The sequence below is a fragment of the Camellia sinensis genome, chromosome 1 (genome assembly GCF_055761805.1).
Source record: "Camellia sinensis isolate YWXY chromosome 1, ASM5576180v1, whole genome shotgun sequence".
Taxonomy (NCBI): Eukaryota; Viridiplantae; Streptophyta; class Magnoliopsida; order Ericales; family Theaceae; genus Camellia; species Camellia sinensis.
Window position 1 is genome coordinate 205,706,842 of NC_138961.1, and position 19,851 is coordinate 205,726,692.

The window sequence follows — 19,851 nt, forward strand, 5'->3', positions numbered from 1 at the left end:
CAAAAATTTGAGCTACCTAGCATTGTCGATATTTTATATATTTTCGGAAGGACAAAATTCACAATTTGCCTTAGGTGGTTGGTTGGAGTATACAAACGAATATAAGCATTGTGGTAAGATTTTGGGGTTTAAGTTTTAAGGTCACAAGTTTAATATTTTTTTAGGATCAATCTTCTAGACGAAATACTGTTGGTTAGGAGGTTGAAATTCAAGTTGTCTAGTCAGCACTTGGTGTGGGTTCAATGCTCCCCTGCTGTGCGAGTCCTGACTTAAGCGGAGCTTGTCTTGGGAGGTCGGAGCAAGTTCCCAGGTTATAGTCTCCTCGCTCGGAACGGCTAACAGGACATATTAGTGATCTCTGTAAGGGGCACTGCCTTGGACCTGCGAGAGGGTAGGGATGATTTTTCTGTAACAAAAAAAAAAAAAAAAAGAATATAATGATTTGTGATATTATTACATAACAATAATTAATAATTATTTTAATAATATAAAAGTTTATGATTAATCTAAGCATGATACGTGGTGCCTTAAAATTAACTAATTATTTTTCACTTTTTATACAGGAAGCGTCTCTGAACAATGGGGACACAGATATTTTTGTAGATTCTAAGGGTCTGTTTGGTAACGTTTACGTTTTCAGTTTATATTTACAAAAATTTTATAAACTGGTTTTTGTTTATTTTTTATTTATTTTTAGAAAAACATAAACTACAAACGCGTTTGGCAATTGATAAAATGTTTAAAAAATTTTAAAAATATAAAAAAGTGTGAGACATGGCAAGTGGTGGCAAGTGGCGGCGAAAGACGGTGGTGGAAAGTGGTGACGGTGGGTGGGTGGTAGTGGTGGTGGTGGGTGGGTGGGTGACTGTGGCGGGTGGTAGCGAGTGGGTGGTGGTGGTGGTGGTGGTGGTGGGTGGTGGTGGCAGGTGGGTGGCAGATAGCAGGTGGTGGCGGTGGGTGGGTGGGTGACAGTGGCGGGTGGTGAGTGGTAGCGAGTGGGTGGTGATGGCAGGTGGTGGGTGGTGGTGGCAGGTGGGTGGCGGATAGCGGGTGGTGGCGGGTAGATGGTGGATGGTGATGGTAGGTGGCTGGGTAGGTGATGGTGGCAGGTGGTGGTTGGTAGCGTGTGGGTGGTGGTGGCGGTGGTGGTGGTCGGTGGTGGCGGCAGGTGGGTGGCGGATGACGGGTGGTGGTCGGTGGTGGCGGGTGGGTGGTAGGTGGTGATGGTGGGTGGGTGGGTGGGTGACGGTGGCGGGTGGCGGGTGGTGGTGGTGGCGGCGTGTGGTGGGTGGTAGTGGCAGGTGGGTGGGGGATGGCGGGTGGTGGCGCGTAGGTGGCGGGTGGTGGTGGTGGTGAATGGGTGGGTGACGGTGGCGGGTGGTAGGTGGTAGCGAGTAGGTGGTAGTGGTGATGGTGGTGGGTGGTGGTGGTGGCAGGTGGGTGGCGGGTGGGTGGTAGGTGATGGTGGTGGTGGTGGTGGGTGGTGGTAGCAGTGGGTGGTGGTGGCGGGTGAGTGGTAGATGGCTGGTGGTGGTGGGTGGATGGTGGTGGTAAGTGAGTGGTGAGTGGTGGTGGCAAGTAGGTAGCGAGTGGTGGTGGCAGGCGGTCGATGGTAGTGGTGGGTGGTGGTGGCGGTGGCGAGGGATGGGTGGTGGTGGCGAGTGGGTGGGAGGTGGGTGGTGGCAAGTGGGGGTGGGTGGTTGTGGCGGAAGACGGTGGTGGAAAATGGTGGCGGGTGGTGGCTAGTGTTGGGTGGTAAAAAAAAAAAACTGAAACTCAAAATGGAAACACATTTTTTGTGTTTTCATTTTTTGGCCAAATTTATAAACTGAGATCACTAATTTATAAATCAAAAATTTTATCAAACAAGTTTTTATTTGAGTTTTTTAAATTTTTGTAAATATAAATAGAAAACTGAAAACGTAAGTGTTACTAAACGGCACCTAATATTTTCATATAATTTTTAAATTTTTTATAAAAAGATATTTAAAAAATAATAAAAATAATGCATCTTAAAAAAATAAAAAGGGCAACAAATATATTATTTTAATATGTACTATAATTTATTTTTTAGTTCTTTTATAATAAAAAAAGTGTAAAAAAAATGATATGTCATTCTCTTGATGTAACAATTTTAATTTGGAAAAATTATTTATAAGTCACATTTGGAAGACTCATTTAATGTGAAGCCTTATGAATATTCTTTTAGACTTTGAAATCCTATTTAAATAGGAATGTGTTCCATAAGGGGAAAATTCTATTTCTACACACCAAATTATCTCTGTGTACATTTTTTCTCAATTCACACATTTAGTAATTTGATTTTCACTTCTTTATCTCAGTTCATACATTTCACATTTCAAATATATCCTCACTTTCTCTGTGCACATCCTCTCCTTCCATCCTTTTTCATTCTAAAAACATTAACCCCAACTACACCAACTACCGACGACGGTGGCAGCGATGACATCAACCACCGCCCCTTTCCAGCCTCTCAGCCATTCTCACACAACCCCTTATGCTGACGTCACCTCCATCGCGATCTTCTTTTCAAAAAATCCCAACTCTCTCTTTCGCTTTCTCTTTTTATCACACATACACACACATACACACATACACACACACACACACACACACACACAAACACACACAAGGTTCAAGTGTGATTAAGCTGATCAATTATTCAATTTTTTCTCATATATATATATATATATATATATTTGGGTTTGGATACAGTGTCTTAGGGTTTGAGAGTTAGAGTAAAGAAGACAAACAACAACCATGTTGTTTAGGCCTAGTGCGAGAACCGAGGTTCGCCGAAACCGTTACATGGTCGTCGTTGATGCCGAGGAGGGATGGAGACGGAAGAAGGACAACATGGTTGAGATGCGCAAGAGTAAGCACGACAGAGAGTTTACACAAGAAGCATTGGTTGTTCTGGTTGAAATTTTAGGGCTTGACAGTCGGGATTTGGAGATAGATAGTGAAATTTTTTGGTTCTTTTGATTTGGGTCTTTGTAATTTTGGTTGGATCGGTTGTTCGGATTAGGGTTTTTAATTGTGATGCTTTGTTTGAGGTTTTGAGGTCTGTTGATTTGGTTGTAGTTAGAGAGTCTTCATTCCTTGGTTATTGGTGTTTGGTCAAATGATAGCAATCTGCAACTGGAGGCTATTACACAATTCCATAAATTGGTGTTTGGTCATATGGGGCTATATTTCTTCTGTTTAACTTTTGGAAGATTAATTGTTCAAATTTCATTTTTAGAACGAAGTCCGCCGATTGAAGAAGTTATACAATCTAGTGTTGTTCCCCGCTTTGTATGGTTGAGGTTTGGGCATGGAAAGCGATGGCCGGCGATGAAGTGGCTAGTGAGATGGTGGTGGGTGACATGTGTATGGAGAAATTGTGAGATGTGTAGGTGAGATGGTGGTGGGTGAGATGATAATTTTGTTAAAGGATAAAATTGTGATTATGAAAAAATTCATTAAGTGTGTAGAGTAAGGAAACTTGGTGTGTGAAAATAAAATTTCCTTCCATAAGATCCTATGAGTTGTAAATTAATGATATTAGTGTACTATTATGCCCCTAATTTGTTTTCATATTGTACCTTATTTTCTCATTCATCATATCACGTTTGGGAAGGCTTTTAGAATGTATAATTTTACAGACAACGACTGTGGGAGTTTTTTTCTCCTTGATTGTGGGATTTCAATACATTTTCAAAATGTTGCTTAAATAGATATGGATATGGTCAATGATATGATGAAGTTTGAGGGTTGTGTGTTGATGTCTTTAACAGATTTTGACTCCAATCTGTTGAGGGGAAGATGTCTGTTTTTTTTTTGTTAAAGTGTGTTACTGTTTGTTGAAGTGTGGATTGTTTATTTTTAATAGGGCATTGATAATCTATTATAGTAATTGATAGGCACACTTTGGCCAATGTTCTGATTAAATGTGTGTATTTGATATTGTGATGGTTGATGCATTTTGATATGTTCGATGTGTAGGATGGTGTGTATGGGTTTAAGGGCTGGGTTGGGGGTATATCATTTTGGTTGTTAATTGGATGTCGAATGTGAATCGCGTCGTAGGATGACAATTGTACATTGAGACCTAGATGATTGTATTAAAAATGCATGTTACATTTAGTGTGTAATGTTAATACACATACACCATATAGTAGATGACATTTGTGTATTTGTTCGGTTGTATATGTGTTTGAATGTATATCGTGTCTTTGTTGTAATTAGTGTTTACATACATGTCACATCACAGTACGTTGCGCAAAATTATTGGGGATTTGGGTTTGTAATTGAATGTGGATTAAATCCTATTGCTCGATATTAAAGTTATGTTGAGTTGGGGGTGATGGTGGTTCAACACATGGGTTGGGTTAGGATATTACATGTTACATTTATAAGGTTACATTATTCATAATTCGACGGTAGAGTATTGGAATGTCACGTTCGGTTTGGGATAAGAAGTATATGAAAATGTCACGATGAGTTTGGGATGTTACATGTTACATTTATGTTGGGTTTGGGATGAGAAACATATGAGAATGTCATGTTAGGTTTGGGAATGCTACATTGGATTTGGAATGTTACATGTTACATGTTACATCTATGTTTTGAATTTCAAATTTCCAACTATATAGATATGATCACAATCTATGATAATATTGGATTTCCTATATATAGTATTGTCATTAATTAAGTTATTTTGAATTTCAGAAGTATATGGAAATGTCACACTGGGTTTGGGAATGTCACATTAGGTTTGGGATATTACATGTTACGTTTACGTTTTGAATTTCAAATTTCTAGCCATATAGATATGATCACAGTCTATAATAACATTGGATTTCCCATATATGGTATTGTTATTAATTAGGATATTTTGAATTTCAAATTTCAAACCATATAGATATGATCACAATCTATAGTAACATTAGATTTCTCATATATAGTATTATCATTAACCAGATTCTTAATTAATTAAGATTCGGAGTAGATGTGTCCACAAAAAAATCACAAGACTTATTAGGTGATAAATTTTTTCATGGAACCATATATTGTATAAGTCTTCCAAATAAGATTTATAAATAATTTACCCATGAAATTACCCCTTTAATTTTTATATCAATATTCTATCTAATGAATTCTATAAAATAAACCCAAAATGTTCACTCAAATTGGCCATCGAAACCCTAATTTGTTTATTATTTTATGTATCAATTTTGTATTATTTAATTGATCTTACTATTTATATTATCAATGTAGTGTTGCCACATAAGATGAGAATAGGATAAATTACAAATACATTCACTGAGATTTGCTTAAAATACGAATTGCCCCATATGGTTTGAAAAATTACAAATACTTTCCTGTCAGAATTTTTTATTTAACAGAATTAACTGAAAAATTAAATTTCTAACTATTCACCTATACAATAATAAAATTATATGAATTATTAATTGAAGTAAAATTTTAAAAGATGTTAATTAACTTGATGATTTATTAATAAAAGAACCTATTTGTTATGAAATTACAAACCTTATGGGGCATAATATAATTTCTAAAATCACATAAATAATTTATAATTTAAGTAAACCTTAAGGGATATGTTTGTGATTTACCCATGATAATATATATATATATATATATATATATATATATATAATATAATTATCGTAGCATTATTGTTTACACGATAAACTTATTTTTTCATTATAAACACATTGTAACCTTTTTTTTTTTTTTTTTCATTTCACATGTATTGTATGTAAAACTTATTCTCCTATTAATTTATAATATTTTCTAAAAAAATAAGATTTATTTTTTATTTTTTATTTTTTATTTTGCATTTTATTTCTTTTGTATGCCACAGTTTAGTAAACTTCAAGGTGTATAAATTTTTAGAAGGTGACTTATAAATTGGTTTTTTGATTTATTATAAAAAAATATGAAAAAAGTAAAAAAGTGATGTGATCGAAATAAGCCAATAAATTAACTTGTAAGCTTATTCCCAAAATGGTTGTAATCCTTTGGCTATAACCTTTTTAAATTTATGAGTCTATTTTATTTTATTTTTCAAATCCTTTTAAACTAAAATATTGTAAAAATAAATAAATAAATAAATTACAAACACCCCGAGGTTTACTTAAATTACAAATTACCCTCTGTGATTCTAGAAATTACATTATGCCCCCTAAGATTTCTAATTTCATAACAAATAGGTCCTTTTATTAATAAATCATCAAGCTAATTAACAATTTTTAATAATATTAAAATTTTATTTCAATTAATAATTCAGATAATTTTATTATTGTATAGGTAAACAGTTAGAAATTTTACTTTTTTAATTAATTCTATTAAATAATTTTTTTTGATAATGAGGTATTTGTAATTTTCCAAACCACAGGGAACAATTCCTATTTTAAGCAAACCTCAAGGAGTGTATTTTTAATTTACCAAAAAAAAAATCTAAAAAATCTACTAGATATGAAAATAAGTTAAATTTTGTTTTAAATACTTAAAAATAGTTCGCGTATTTTTGTAAAAAATTTTAAAAAAAAATATCTTTTAATTTTTAAGATTATCTGATTTAGATAGACTTAAAAAGAATAAATAAATAAATAATCACTAAAAACAAAAAATAAATCAAAAAATAAGACAACTTCAAACCATAATTATGATTAAAGAAAACTTTTTACTCTTAGGTACAAGTGGTCCTAGCATCTCTATCAATCAAAGTTGCATTATCAAGTGATGCTTCAATAATTTTTGTTTTGTTATTTTATTTTATTTTTTTTGATTCATGATGCTTCAATAGATTTAGGCAATGATAAGAGGTTGGTGTTGTTGTATACACCAATATTGCATTTTATCTTTATTTTATCAACTTTTATGAATATATCACCAACTAGCAATTGTTAACCGAAAGAGAATTATTATAGAAAAACATACAAATCTTATAGAGATGCTGCATCCAGTAACTGGACCTGCTAAAATAAAGGATTAGACTTTTCTTATATTCATATTTTAAAATAAGAAAATTTGAGAGGTTTGTAGAGCTCATCACATATTTCGTTTCAATAATTCGAACGGTTTATATTTTAAAACTCGTTGAGTAGAATAATTACGCAAAAAATAAGATGATCGGAAATCGGTAACTAAATGTTTGAATCAAATTTGTATTACAAAAAATTAACGGTTATTTTTTAAATTATATTTGTTATCTATTTTTTAAAACAAATATAATTCAAACATTACCAATGTTCAATCATCTTGATTTTTTTACATGAGTATTCTATTTAATTAATCCAAAAAAGTGAATAGTTCAGATCATCAGAATCTGTTATAAAATGAGCCTACCAAATCCAAACGCTCTCTCAAATTAAAATGACAACATCAGATAAACTAAATCCTAAAATAAAATATCATAAACAACTCAACCAACACATTTGATGGTAAGCATAGTTTGTGAGATTCAGAGTCATAAAACATTATTGCAACAAAAGATTATGTACTATAAGCAAGTTTTGATATTTGTGGGGTTGATTAGTATAAATGTCATAATTAAATTCTTTTAAACTGTGTTTGGTTCATGAATTTTTTGAGTGATTTGAAAAATGAAAGGGAAAATGTTTGTAAACTGTAGGTGAAATGTAATTAGATTCATTCACATTTCGCCTCCAAATCTATGAACCAAATACAACCTTAAGGTCATAAATAAAAAATAAAAAATAAAAAATAAAAATGAGTCATAATCAAACATCATATATAAGGTATAACTGAAATAATTATCTTAACCAACATTATAATGAGTGATAATAAACACTACAATATATATATATATATATGTATGTATAACACCAAGTCATAACAGACATTATAATAAATTATAACCAAATATCATAAAGTGGTAATTATGCGTGTGAGTGATTTTTTGACCACACTACCCGCTTAGTAACCAGCTGGAGAGCACCGGCAAAATAGATGGCACCTGGCTGACCTGCAACAGAAAAAGAAGATTTCGACGGTGGTTCGTCCACCCGGGGGCACTCCAACGATCAAGTCAGTATATCTCTCAAAGATAAATTAAGTGCTAAACTCACAAGCTTGAGTATAAAAAACATACCTTAGACCCATGGGGGTGCCTCTCTTTTATAGCCAACTCAATCCTAGTCCCAATGGAAGCCTAACTCCAATGGACTCAGGATTACTGCTAATCTTGGACTCCCAATAGGATCAGGATAAGCTCTCTAAGAGTCTCATCTTTACCCAAACTGAAGTCTCCTCCCATTCTAGGACTCTTGTTTTTTATCCGCTTATCTCGGATTCCGATATCTTCGAAGGTAACCTCGACCTAACTGAGATGACCTCGGCATAACGACCAGGACATGTGGCACCTTGGCTGACACGTCGGCGTCACCTTGCCACGTATTGGTACTCAGAAATTATATCCCCACGACTGCCCCCTAGGTTCTATTACCTCGGCATTCTGAGGTGATGGAACCTACATTGTTCGTTCATCTGTGCCCCTCAGTCCGAGATCAAACTCGCCGACCTCAAAGTTTCCTAGACTTTACCGTCCACTTCTGTCAAGTATCAAGCTTCATGCTTTCTAAGCTGCTCGAGATCACACCTCCTAGCCGAGGTTCTTGTTCCATTAATTCGTAAACTCCAAGAGCTTTACAACTGCTCCACTCACATTCTTCGGTGGGTTCCCAACTTCCAGTTATCTATTTGACTCCGACGATCTTCATATCAGTGTTCATTTCTCTTGGTAGGTTCATAAATTCTTTTATTAAGCTTAATCTTTCATAACTCTTCTGAATCCGTTTACTTGCCCTTTGTTGTCTTCTATTTTCGTCTGTTTTCAAGTTTTGAATTGTTTGAACGCCTGGCACTGTTCTTGCCATATCCGCTTTTTGTTGCTAGCATCGTATCTGGGTCATTACTTTCTTGTTCTTCACGTACTTACTTAGTGCCTGTGCACGTGGCTTTATTCTTGAACTTTGTCGTCTTCTTGACTCTGATTTTTCTCTTTTTTCATTCAATCCTCTGGCTTTTTCTCTTTCTAGCTCTTTTGCTTAAATCCGTCATTGTTCCAAGCTTTCAAGCTCTGCAACTGTTTTCGTTCCTCTCCTCCGATGAAGCTTACGTCATTCTGTCATTTTCGCATCCATCGTCAGACTTCGACAATTCTTATTCCGGCTTCCCTCTTTCTGGTAAGCCACTGTTCCTCCTGGTTTTATTTCTTGTTGCTTTCCAAGAAGCTCTGCTTCATTGTTAATCACCATTGCTGTTTTATCCGTTGTTTCCAAATTATCTTCTTGAATACACACTGTTCACACATCTGTTGATTTCTGCCACTGTTCTTGGCTTGACACACCTGTGCAATCTTTTTGTCTTGATTTCCTGATAGCTTCATCACCATTCTTGATTACAAATTACATTCTTGTTTCTGTTTCCTGTGTCTTTTTCCAGATTCTTGCTTTCAATCCTTGCCTTCAAACTCCGAGGTGCCAATCGCCGATAAGAGCTTTGATCAAACTCTCTGGGAGATCGATGCTGAGCTCGAGGCTGAGAAGGCTGCTGAGAAGTCTTCCCAACTGTCTTCTATATCTTGCCATTGATGTCGAGTAGTTTTTGTTTCCTTCTTTTACTCCTTATACCTTGTATCTTGTGCTTTGTCCTTCTCTGTATGTTTTTAATCCGGTCGACGTGCCATTTTTTGTAGTCTGAATAATTTATTTTTCAATATTCAGGCCGAAGTGCCTTCTTTCTTCTTTAAATGCATTTCTCTAATTTCTTCTTTTGAATGAATGTCTTCTTTTTTTTGCTCTTGTATGATTCTACACTTAGAATAATTTGCATGCCTTCAAAGTATACCTTGACTGTGCAATCTTTTCGGGTAAAATACCTTTGTCATAACTTCTAATCTTACTCATCTCGGCCTTGTCCTAACACTTGAAAATATTGTAACAAATATTTTCACAAGTGTTGTTTAGGACTTGTCACTTTTTCAATGTCTTCTATCAAGACTTTAGTTTTTCATATTTCAAGTTTTGACAACATGGTAGTCTCGGAAAGTACGCAGATATTGCTTGAGCTTGACTTTAACTTGTAAATTTTTCTCAGAAATTTCAACAAGTGTTTTAACCATCATCCTTTATCATAACCTCGGCTTAACTTCAGCTTGTAAATTTTTTTTTAAAAATTTCAACAAGTTTTAAACCATTTTCCTTTCGATACGACCTCGGTTTAACTTCAACTTGTAAATTCACATAGAATTTCAACAAGTGTTAAACATCATCTCGATTTAACTTCAACTTGTAAATTCACACAGAATTTTAACAAGTGTTAAATATGACCTCGGTTTAACTTTAACTTGTAAATTCACACAGAATTTCAACAAGTGTTAAATATCACATCGGTTTAACTTCAACTTGTAAATTCACACAGAATTTCAACAAGTGTTAAACAATGATTTCGGTTTAACTTCAACTTGTAAATTGTCCACAAATTTCAACAAGTGTTAAACAATGGTCTCGGTTTAACTTCAACTTGTAAATTGTCCACAAATTTCAACAAATGTTAAGGTGCCGTTTGATAACACTTACGTTTTCAGTTTTCTGTTTATATTTACAAAAATTTTAAAAACTCAAATAAAAACTTGTTTGGTAAAATTTTTGATTTATAAATCAGTGGTCTCAGTTTATAAATTTGGCCAAAAAATGAAAACACAAAAAATGTGTTTCCATTTTGAGTTTTTAGTTTTTTTTTTTTTTTTATCACCCAACATTAGCCACCACCCGCCACCATTTTCAATCACCGTCTTCCGCCACCACCACCCACCACCTACCCTCCACCACCGCCTGTCACCACCACTCACCACCCACCTGCCACCACCAGCCACCACCGGCTACCACTAGCTACCACCCGCCACCACCACCCACCACCCATCCACTCATCACCACCACCCACCCCTCGCCACCACCACTACTACCACCACCCACCTGTGACCCACCCGCTATCACCCACCACCTGCCACTACCATTCACCGCCCGCCACCACCACTCGCCATTTACTTGCCACCACCACTCACCACCCACCTGCCACCACCATTCACCACCAGCCACCACCAGCCACCCACTACCACCAGCCACCTGCCACCTACCCGCCACCACCACCACCACCACCACCATCACCCACCCGCCACCCACCACCACTGCCACCACCACCGACTCGCTACCACTTACCACCCGCCACCGTTACCCACCCACCCACCACTACCACCACCATCCGGTACCCACCTGCCACCACCACCCACCACCCACTCGGTACCACCTACCACCCGCCAGCCACCTGCCACAACCACCCACCACCCGCTCGCTACCACCTGCCACCGTCACCCACCCACTTACTACCACCACCACCACCACCACCTACCTGCCACCACCCGCCATCCACCACCCACTTGCTACCACCACCCGCCGTCGCCGCCCCCACCACCACTACCCACTCGCTACCACCCATCACCTGCCACCGTCACCCACCCACCCATCATCACCACCCACCCGCCATCCGCCACCCACCCACCACCACCACCACCATTACCAGCCACTCGCTACCACCCACCACCTGCCACCGTCACCCACCCACCACCACCATCCGCCACCTACCCGTCACCCACCACCACCCGCCATCGGCCACTCACCACACACCACCCACCACCTACTCGCCACCCACCACCACCCGCCATCCGCCACCACCACCTACCACCCGCCACCATCACCACCACCACCACCCACTACCCGCCACCGTCACCCACCCACCCACCACCACCACCACCCACCCGCCTGCCACCACCCACCACCACCAGCTACCCATCACCTACCGTCACCACTTTCCACCACCGTCTTCCACTACCACTTGCCATTTCTCACTCTTTTTTATATTTTTAAAATTTTTTAAACATTTTGTCAATTACCAAACGCGTTTGTAGTTTATGTTTTTTTAAAAATAAACAAAAACCAGTTTATAAAATTTTTATAAATATAAACTGAAAACGTAAACGTTACCAAACACACCCTAAACAATGATTTCGGTTTAACTTCAACTTGTAAATTGTCCACAAATTTCAACAAGTGTTAAACAATGATCTCGGTTTAATTTCAACTTGTAAATTGTCCACAAATTTCAACAAGTGTTAAACAATGATTTCGGTTTAACTTAAACTTGTAAATTGTCCACAAATTTCAACAAGTGTTAAACAATGGTCTCGGTTTAACTTCAACTTGTAAATTGTCCACAAATTTCAACAAGTGTTAAACAATGATTCGGTTTAACTTCAACTTGTAAATTGTCCACAAATTTCAACAAGTGTTAAACAATGATTTCGGTTTAATTTAAACTTGTAAATTGTCCACAAATTTCAACAAGTGTTAAACAATGATCTCGGTTTAACTTCAACTTGTAAATTGTCCACAAATTTCAACAAGTGTTAAACAATGATTTCGGTTTAACTTAAACTTGTAAATTGTCCACAAATTTCAACAAGTGTTAAACAATGCTCTCAGTCTCTTGTTTGTTGGAATCTGGGATCTGCTTACTTTAGGCTGAGCTCTTCTCTTCTCAGACCTAATCATTTAGGTCGAGATCTTGTCTTCTGGAATCTGGAATTTGCTCTCTCAGGTTGAGCTCTTCTCTTCTCGGACCTACTCATCTAGGTCGAGATCATGCCTTCTGGGATCCGGGATCTGCTCACTTAGGTTGAGCTCTTGTCTTCTCGGACCTACTCATCTAGGCCGAGATCATGCCTTCTGGGATCCAGGATCCGGGATCTGGAATCGAGGATCTGCTTACTTAGGCTGAGCTCTTGTCTTCTTGGACCTACTTATTTAGGTCGAGATCTTGTCTTTTAGGATCCGGGATCCAGGATCTGGAATCCGGGATCTGCTCACTTAGGCTGAGCTCTTCTATACTTGAATGTCATCTCCTTGGGAGCACTCATGCCCCCTGTCTTTGCGTCCCTTCTGGAAGGGTCTTCACTCCGTTTATGTCGACACATTCTCCATCTTTGCTAAACTCGTCGTTTGTACAGTGATGGCCATCTATTTTTCTTTCTTTTCCACAGACGGCGCCAAATTGTGTGAGTGATTTTTTGACCACACTGCCCGCTTAGTAACCAGCTGGAGAGCACCGGCAGAATAGATGACACCTGGCTGACCTGCAACAGAAAGAGAAGATTCCGGCGGTGGTTCGTCCACCCAGGGGTACTCCGACGATCAAGTCAGTATATCTCTCAAAGATAAATCAAGTGCTAAACTCACAAGCTTGAGTATCAAAAGCATACCTTAAACCCATGGGGGTGCCTCTCTTTTATAGCCAACTTAATCCTAGTCCCAATGGAAGCCTAACTCCAATGGACTCAGAATTTCTGCTAATCTTGGACTCCCAATAGGATCAGGATAAGCTCTCTAAGAGTCTCATCTTTACCCAAACTGAAGTCTCCTCCCATTCTAGGACTCTTATTTTTATCCGCTTATCTCGAATTCCGATATCTTCGGAGGTAACCTCAGCCTAACCGAGATGACCTCGGCATAACGACCAGGACACGTGGCATCTCGGCTGACACGTCGGCGTCACCTTACCACGTGTTGGTACTCAGAAAATATATCCCCACAGTACACATAGAATTTCCAATGAAATATTGATTACCAAAGGTTAGGTTTATGCAATCGCAATAAAACAATATACATATTTAGAATTTTTCGTTCTTTTAAATTTACTCATAAAAATCAATGAGCAATTTAAATACATTCAAGATGTGGACCTTACAATACAAGTCAAGTATAAATCACATTTTATTTTTCTAAATACAAAGCCTGTATCATAATAAAACGGAAAAAAAACAAAAAAACGAAACAGCACTATAAGGACTATTTTTGTAATTAGATTAAAAGTTAGTTTTGTGGTTTTTTTTTTTTTTTTTTGATTGACTTTTTTGAGTCACATCATTATTCTATTTTTATGTATATTTTTTTTAAAAAATTTAAAAATTAACTTTTGACCTACTTTTCATTTATTTCGATGAATCAAAAGAAAAAAAGGAGGAGGAGGTAATGAGTTAGAATCATCAGCCGGAGCTTTGACCCCCTTTATTCTTTCATATAAATTTTGTTATTGAAAAATGCTTGGTAGCTTGAATTTGTGTGACACAAATGATTTGAATGTATCAAAACGACGTTATTTTGAGATATTCGAGCCATTCAGGCTACCAAGCATTGTTGTTTGTTATCAGGCGAAGAAATTACAAGGAGAACTAAAGTTGTGTTTGGAAATTGAATTTCTAGTATTTAATAATTCTATACAAAAAAAATGTGTAAAAAAAAAAATTATTTTACATTTTGTAATACTTTCTCAATTTTTTATTTTTTATTTTTTTGATTTGTTCCCAAACACCACCTAACAAAATTAACAAATTATTTGCATTTGCACCTTTCAGGCATTCCTGTTCCCACTGAAAAAATCTTGTTGGTGTTAACCATAAAGAGCTTTGTTGATTAAATGCGGATGTGTCAGAATTTGTGTACCTAGTTTAAGATGGAGGAATTGTTAATTATTTTTGACTTTAAACACAGAGAAATGATTGTGTGTGGCTAAGAGGAACTGTCACTAGTTCAGATCTTACCCCAATAAAGAGGACTCTTAACAAATTTATAGGTGTCGAATGATAATTAGACAAAAATTGTAACTTGCATTGATTGGAAATTAAGTATAATTGATAATCTAAGAGAACTTAGCTAAGAAGTTAGACTAAGTTATAGTTATGAAGCTATGATAAGTAAGCTATGAAAATTAAGCTATGAAGCTAAAATAGATAAGCTTTGAAGCTAAGATAAATTGGAAGACATGTATGAAAAGACCCTTAGTTGAGTGTTTGGTTGAGGACCTCTTCAATATTGCACTTGGAGTCCTTTATATAGTCTTGGAGTAGTCTCTAATTCTGCTCAACTACTAGAAACGTGTCAGCTCTTTGTGGTGACATGTGTCCTTGATTCTAAGCTTGATCCCCCAAGAATAGGTATGGTTTTGATCTTCAAAAGCTAATAATGCTTATCCTTGTAGTTTTGACCTGGTCCATCAAGCTCTAGAAAGCCGCCACATATCCTTTTTTATTTGAATTTGATTTTATTCGGCTTGATTTGAGGGAAAAAGCTCATTTGGATTGATTCTCAAGCCTCTTCATTTGCCATGTGTGCTTATCTATACAAATTCTTAGTCTTGCTTGATTTGGGGAATTCGGTCCCTATTTTGTAGCCTTATTGTTGATTTTACCAAATCTTCAACCCCATGTAATCTTTATTCATAGCAGCCATTTACCAACAAATTAAGAGATAAGACACCAAAATAAAAAATAAGCCTCAATAACCTTCTATTTATTAAGAACGATTAAGGCTTGCCTTATCAAATCAAATCAAACTAAATTAGTAATTAATTAATTAACCTAATGACTTGGCTAATTTAGTTAATTAAAATAAATCAATTTCAGCCGCCACTCCATTAACCTTGGTTGGGGGGGGGGGGCATAAAATCTTTGACTCCCTATCTTTCATTGCCATGTGGTACAAATAATTGAGAAAATTGCCATGCCACAATTTTTGCCAAAAATGATACAAACACTAATGGAAAGTTCTTGGGTATGCAACCCTTTAATATACAATAGATATGCAAATTTACATAAATTCTTATAAAAATACATACTTTTCTTGTAAAGCTGGCGTAATTTAAATACAAATCCGCATAAGTTGATCTATAAAAATTTAAGAAATCACAACTTAGCCTACAAATTAATTCATAAAAATTTGAAAAATCACAATTTAGTATAAGTTCTTACAAACATATGTAAGTCACCTTACAAAATCGTGTAACTTATTTGCGTAAGTTAACTCATAAAAATGTGTCGTAAGTTATTACAAAAATGTATAACTTAAGTCACAAAAATACATAAGTAAATGACATACCATATACTTACTCAAGAATTATCCCTAACTTTTTGATAAGCTCCTGAGGAAAGATGAGCTCTTTGTGAGTTCGCGAAGGGGTCTATCAGTAAATCTGATCAAGTTATATGTAAACCCACCAGCTATGGTTCCGCATGGTGGGCCAATTATATAGACCCACAGTCCCTTGTAAACATGATTAACAATGGCTGGTCCAATACTTCTGGCTGGGTTCATTGATGCTCCTGAAATTGGTCTGCAATTCAAAATCATCAATGGTTTCACATTTATTAGGTACCACATGAATAGCAATACATACTAAATTATTTTTGACACTTTCACTCTGTTTGTTTCGTAAATTTTTATGTGATCAATAGAGAGAAATTTATTTTGACAAAATATGTTTCACTATTAAAAGGTGAAAAATATTTTTAAAATTAAACTCTCTCCAATGCCTCCACTGCCACATCCACCTCCTCCTCCACCTCCACCTTCACCTCCTCCATCAGTAATACAATCATTAGTACATTAATTTGAATAATGCAACAAATCATAAGAAGATAATTTTTATATAAAAAAAATTATAACGGAAACAAACAGAGTGTTCATTGAGGTTGGGGTGATTAACTAATAGTCTTTTCTTTTCTTTTTTGGGAAAAGAAAATATGTAACATAAGTAATGGATATATTACATTCTTAGTCATTCTCTTGTATCAATTTTTTTTTTTTTTTTTTTTTTGATAAGCAAAAGAGAACTTTATTGATGAAGAAAGCAGAACAAGCAAAAACTTACATCAATAAAGAGGGAAGTGCAAAAGCATCACCGCTAGCCTTAACAATCCCAACTAGGTTGGCACCGCTAAGGAAGCAATAACATCTGCTAGCACTTGACCTAAGATTGGCGAGAAACCAATCCAGAGAAAGCACTCTTGTATCAATTTAATTCATATATATTTCTAATTTTGTCAGTTTTACAATTGAATTTGTCATTTTGTATTATTTTAGTTCAATTGATAAATGTCCTTTAAAAAAATTAACTAAAATTAAAAATCAAAATAGTCTGTTTATCAATTTAACTAAATTAACACAATGTCAAAATTAAAACAAAATTAACATAAAGAATAAAGTACATAGACAATAGATTTAATTTGTCCTAAATTAATCATAATTTCTAGCGTATGTATGCAACACCAAGTTTTGTTTGTTAGTTTTTTTATAATTTGAAAAAAAAAAATATAAATCCACCAAATGATTCTGGGCGGTGAAAATGTACCCGGCAACGAAGACGTTTAACGTTATTGTCATTCCAACAGCAATACCTGCCAGCTCTCCTACCTGCATAATTAAAAATTATAATTGAAATTAAAAAAAAATGATTAAACGATCATTACCTCACCAATGGTAAAAATTATAGTTGAAATTAAAAAAATGAATAATTTTTGAATATTTCAAACATTTTCCTTTATTTTATGCATCAACTTAAAAAGTGAATGCAGAAAAAAATATAAAAACAATAGATATAGGTATAGATATAGATACCGATCGATTATCAGTAGCAACACCGGAGATGACAAACATGAGAAGGAAAGAGATGATGAATTCCAGGACAAAAGATTGGAGATTAGATCCAGCTGGTACAGTTCCAAAGTAAGCTTCACTTGTTACTTCAAATATTAGAGACAGTGTGCAACTCCCTAATACCGAGCCCATTAATTGTGCTGCTATGTATAATGGCACCTACAAAAATCAATTTATATCAAACCATTTCATTTCATTCCCAACTCAAATATGATCGGCTAATTCATCCTTCTCTCTCTCTACATAGAGTGATAATATATAAATAAAAAATTTACACTTAATTTTCATATATGTGACTTAATAATAATCCTTCACTTTGAAACAAAACTTTTATAAAGAGGACTCAAATTTTTTAACAATGTCACAGCGACATCATTCTTGTAATGTCAAACAGGAATCGGTTTCCTATTTGCAATCCATCAACACTTGCACCCTTCAATTCTTTATTTTCCTACCTCTTACATTTTATTAATTCATTAATTCAAGTCAGCAAAAATGATATAATAAACCAATCAAATTTAACCAAATAGTGAAAGATGTGCACGGAAGGAACAATTGATTTCGATTTGAATTTCAATTGCTGATCAATTGCATTTCGATATGCTTAAATAATAATATAAATACATATATCAATTATCAGAAAACTTACCTCCCACCATGGAAACCGGCGAAAGATGGCAAAAGTGATGGTGACCGCCGGATTGAAATGAGCCCCAGATATGTGACCTACGGAGTAAACCATTACCATCACTATTAGTCCCCATGTTACACATATCCCTGGAAATGTAACTGTGCCGTCGTATAACTTGTTGACAACAACCGATCCACAGCCGATGAAGATCACAAAATACGTACCGATCACCTCTGCAATCACCTTTAAAAAAAAAAAAATGAAAGACAAAGAAACCCTAATTGCAGAATATCCATGCAAATGCATAGTACATTTTTTTAGTGATTTGGTGAGGGAAAAAAAATATAAATATTCGAAAACTGTACTAGGAAAATGGTTCAGAATGCAGATGAAGGGTTGAGATTCAAATGGTGTATTGCGAGATCTATGTATAAATTGAATTTAAATTATATATTAATATTTCTGAATCAAATTGTAAGTAAAGATTCGAGCATGTAGTATTATTGTTTTGTGGTTGACCTTCTGAAACGTGACGACTACTGTGGTTGATGTCCAAAAGCTGTCATCTTTCTTGGAATCTGAGTTGGTGGAAGTGATTGCACCTTTTTCAATCCTTGAGATATCGTTGTCGATCTTTGTTGCCATTGATGATACTGGGAAAGAAGACGGTGGCAATTAACAATGGCGATTTGAAAGATGTTCAACAATCAAAAGAGATCTGCAATGGGAAGGTCATTTTGTTTGGCTAGTGACAAGGCAGTTTGTTATCGAGAGAATAAGTCAAATATGTTTATCTAAATTTTTTAGATCCGCAATACATTGTTTCCTTGTTAGTGATTTTGACTAATGAGTTTTCTTATTCGGGACAATCCAAAAGATTTCGTACAGTTCGTCCATTTAGAAGAAGTATTAGATGCTGAAAAATGTCAAATAAATAATTAAATGTCTCATATTTAGTAGAAAATTTAGTACTCCTAACATTACTTTTAGATGCGAGTAGGATAATATTATTTGTTAGGGATTATATTAAAGGGTGTAAATTGGCCCAACTCACTCGGGCCGGCCCATGTCTTTCTGCGCAGGCTTCCACCAAAATTTGTGTTGGTTCGGGCGGGCCCAAGAGCCAAAAAATTATGTCTAGGCCCAGGGCGTATTCAAACCGACGGGCCTGAACATTTTTTATTTACTCCCTTCGTCTCAAAATAATAGTCCCTTATGGGGAATTTAACATTTTTTTATAATACAATTATTTTACTTTAAAAAAATTAATTTTTCAAAATTAACCTTTGATAGTATATTTTTTTGGGAAATATCAATTATTATAATTGTGCTTTTTGTATTATTAATGAATTTAAAAGAAAGAGAAAACAGGAAATTTATATTATTTTAATCTTTGATTTTTGAAAATAGACTAATATTTTGGGATAATAAAAAATAGAAAAAGGGACTAATATTTTGCGACGAATGCAGTAATTTTTTTTCTATTTTTTTTACTAAAATTTTATTCTTTTTCATTACAAATGATATTGGATCTCTGTGCGGGCCGCACATTGAGTGAGCTTTGAATGGGTCGATGGGCTAGTCAGGCTCACGGGGTGGGCTGGATTTCAAAATGATGGCTCAGAC

General features: G+C 35.7%; 1 protein-coding gene and 1 long non-coding RNA gene across 2 annotated transcripts in view; both read right to left on the reverse strand.

Annotated features, from left to right (window-relative positions):
- The window catches only part of LOC145824449 (uncharacterized), a 145,285-nt gene that overhangs the window by 117,208 nt on the left and 8,226 nt on the right, over window positions 1-19,851 (reverse strand). The gene's annotated exons all lie outside the window — the stretch shown is intronic.
- On the reverse strand, window positions 15,904-19,346 carry LOC114267176 (putative aquaporin NIP-type). The gene is made up of 5 exons (XM_028208186.2): window positions 18,745-19,346; window positions 18,244-18,468; window positions 17,556-17,753; window positions 17,290-17,351; window positions 15,904-16,272 (listed from the first exon to the last, which is right to left on the reverse strand). Exons 1-5 carry the CDS (start codon window positions 18,868-18,870, stop codon window positions 16,062-16,064), a joined length of 822 nt encoding a protein of 273 aa, XP_028063987.1. The 5' UTR covers window positions 18,871-19,346; the 3' UTR covers window positions 15,904-16,061.

What these genes read in the sequence shown, in the direction of transcription:
- LOC114267176 (XM_028208186.2), bottom strand. Translation starts at nt 18,870, where the DNA reads ATGGCAACAAAGATCGACAACGATATCTCAAGGATTGAAAAAGGTGCA. An exon ending in TAGTCGTCACGTTTCAGAAG is followed by an intron (nt 18,469 to 18,744) that starts GTCAACCACAAA and finishes TTTTTTTTAAAG; the next exon opens with GTGATTGCAGAGGTGATCGG. An exon ending in GCCGGTTTCCATGGTGGGAG is followed by an intron (nt 17,754 to 18,243) that starts GTAAGTTTTCTG and finishes TGATTTTTGTAG; the next exon opens with GTGCCATTATACATAGCAGC.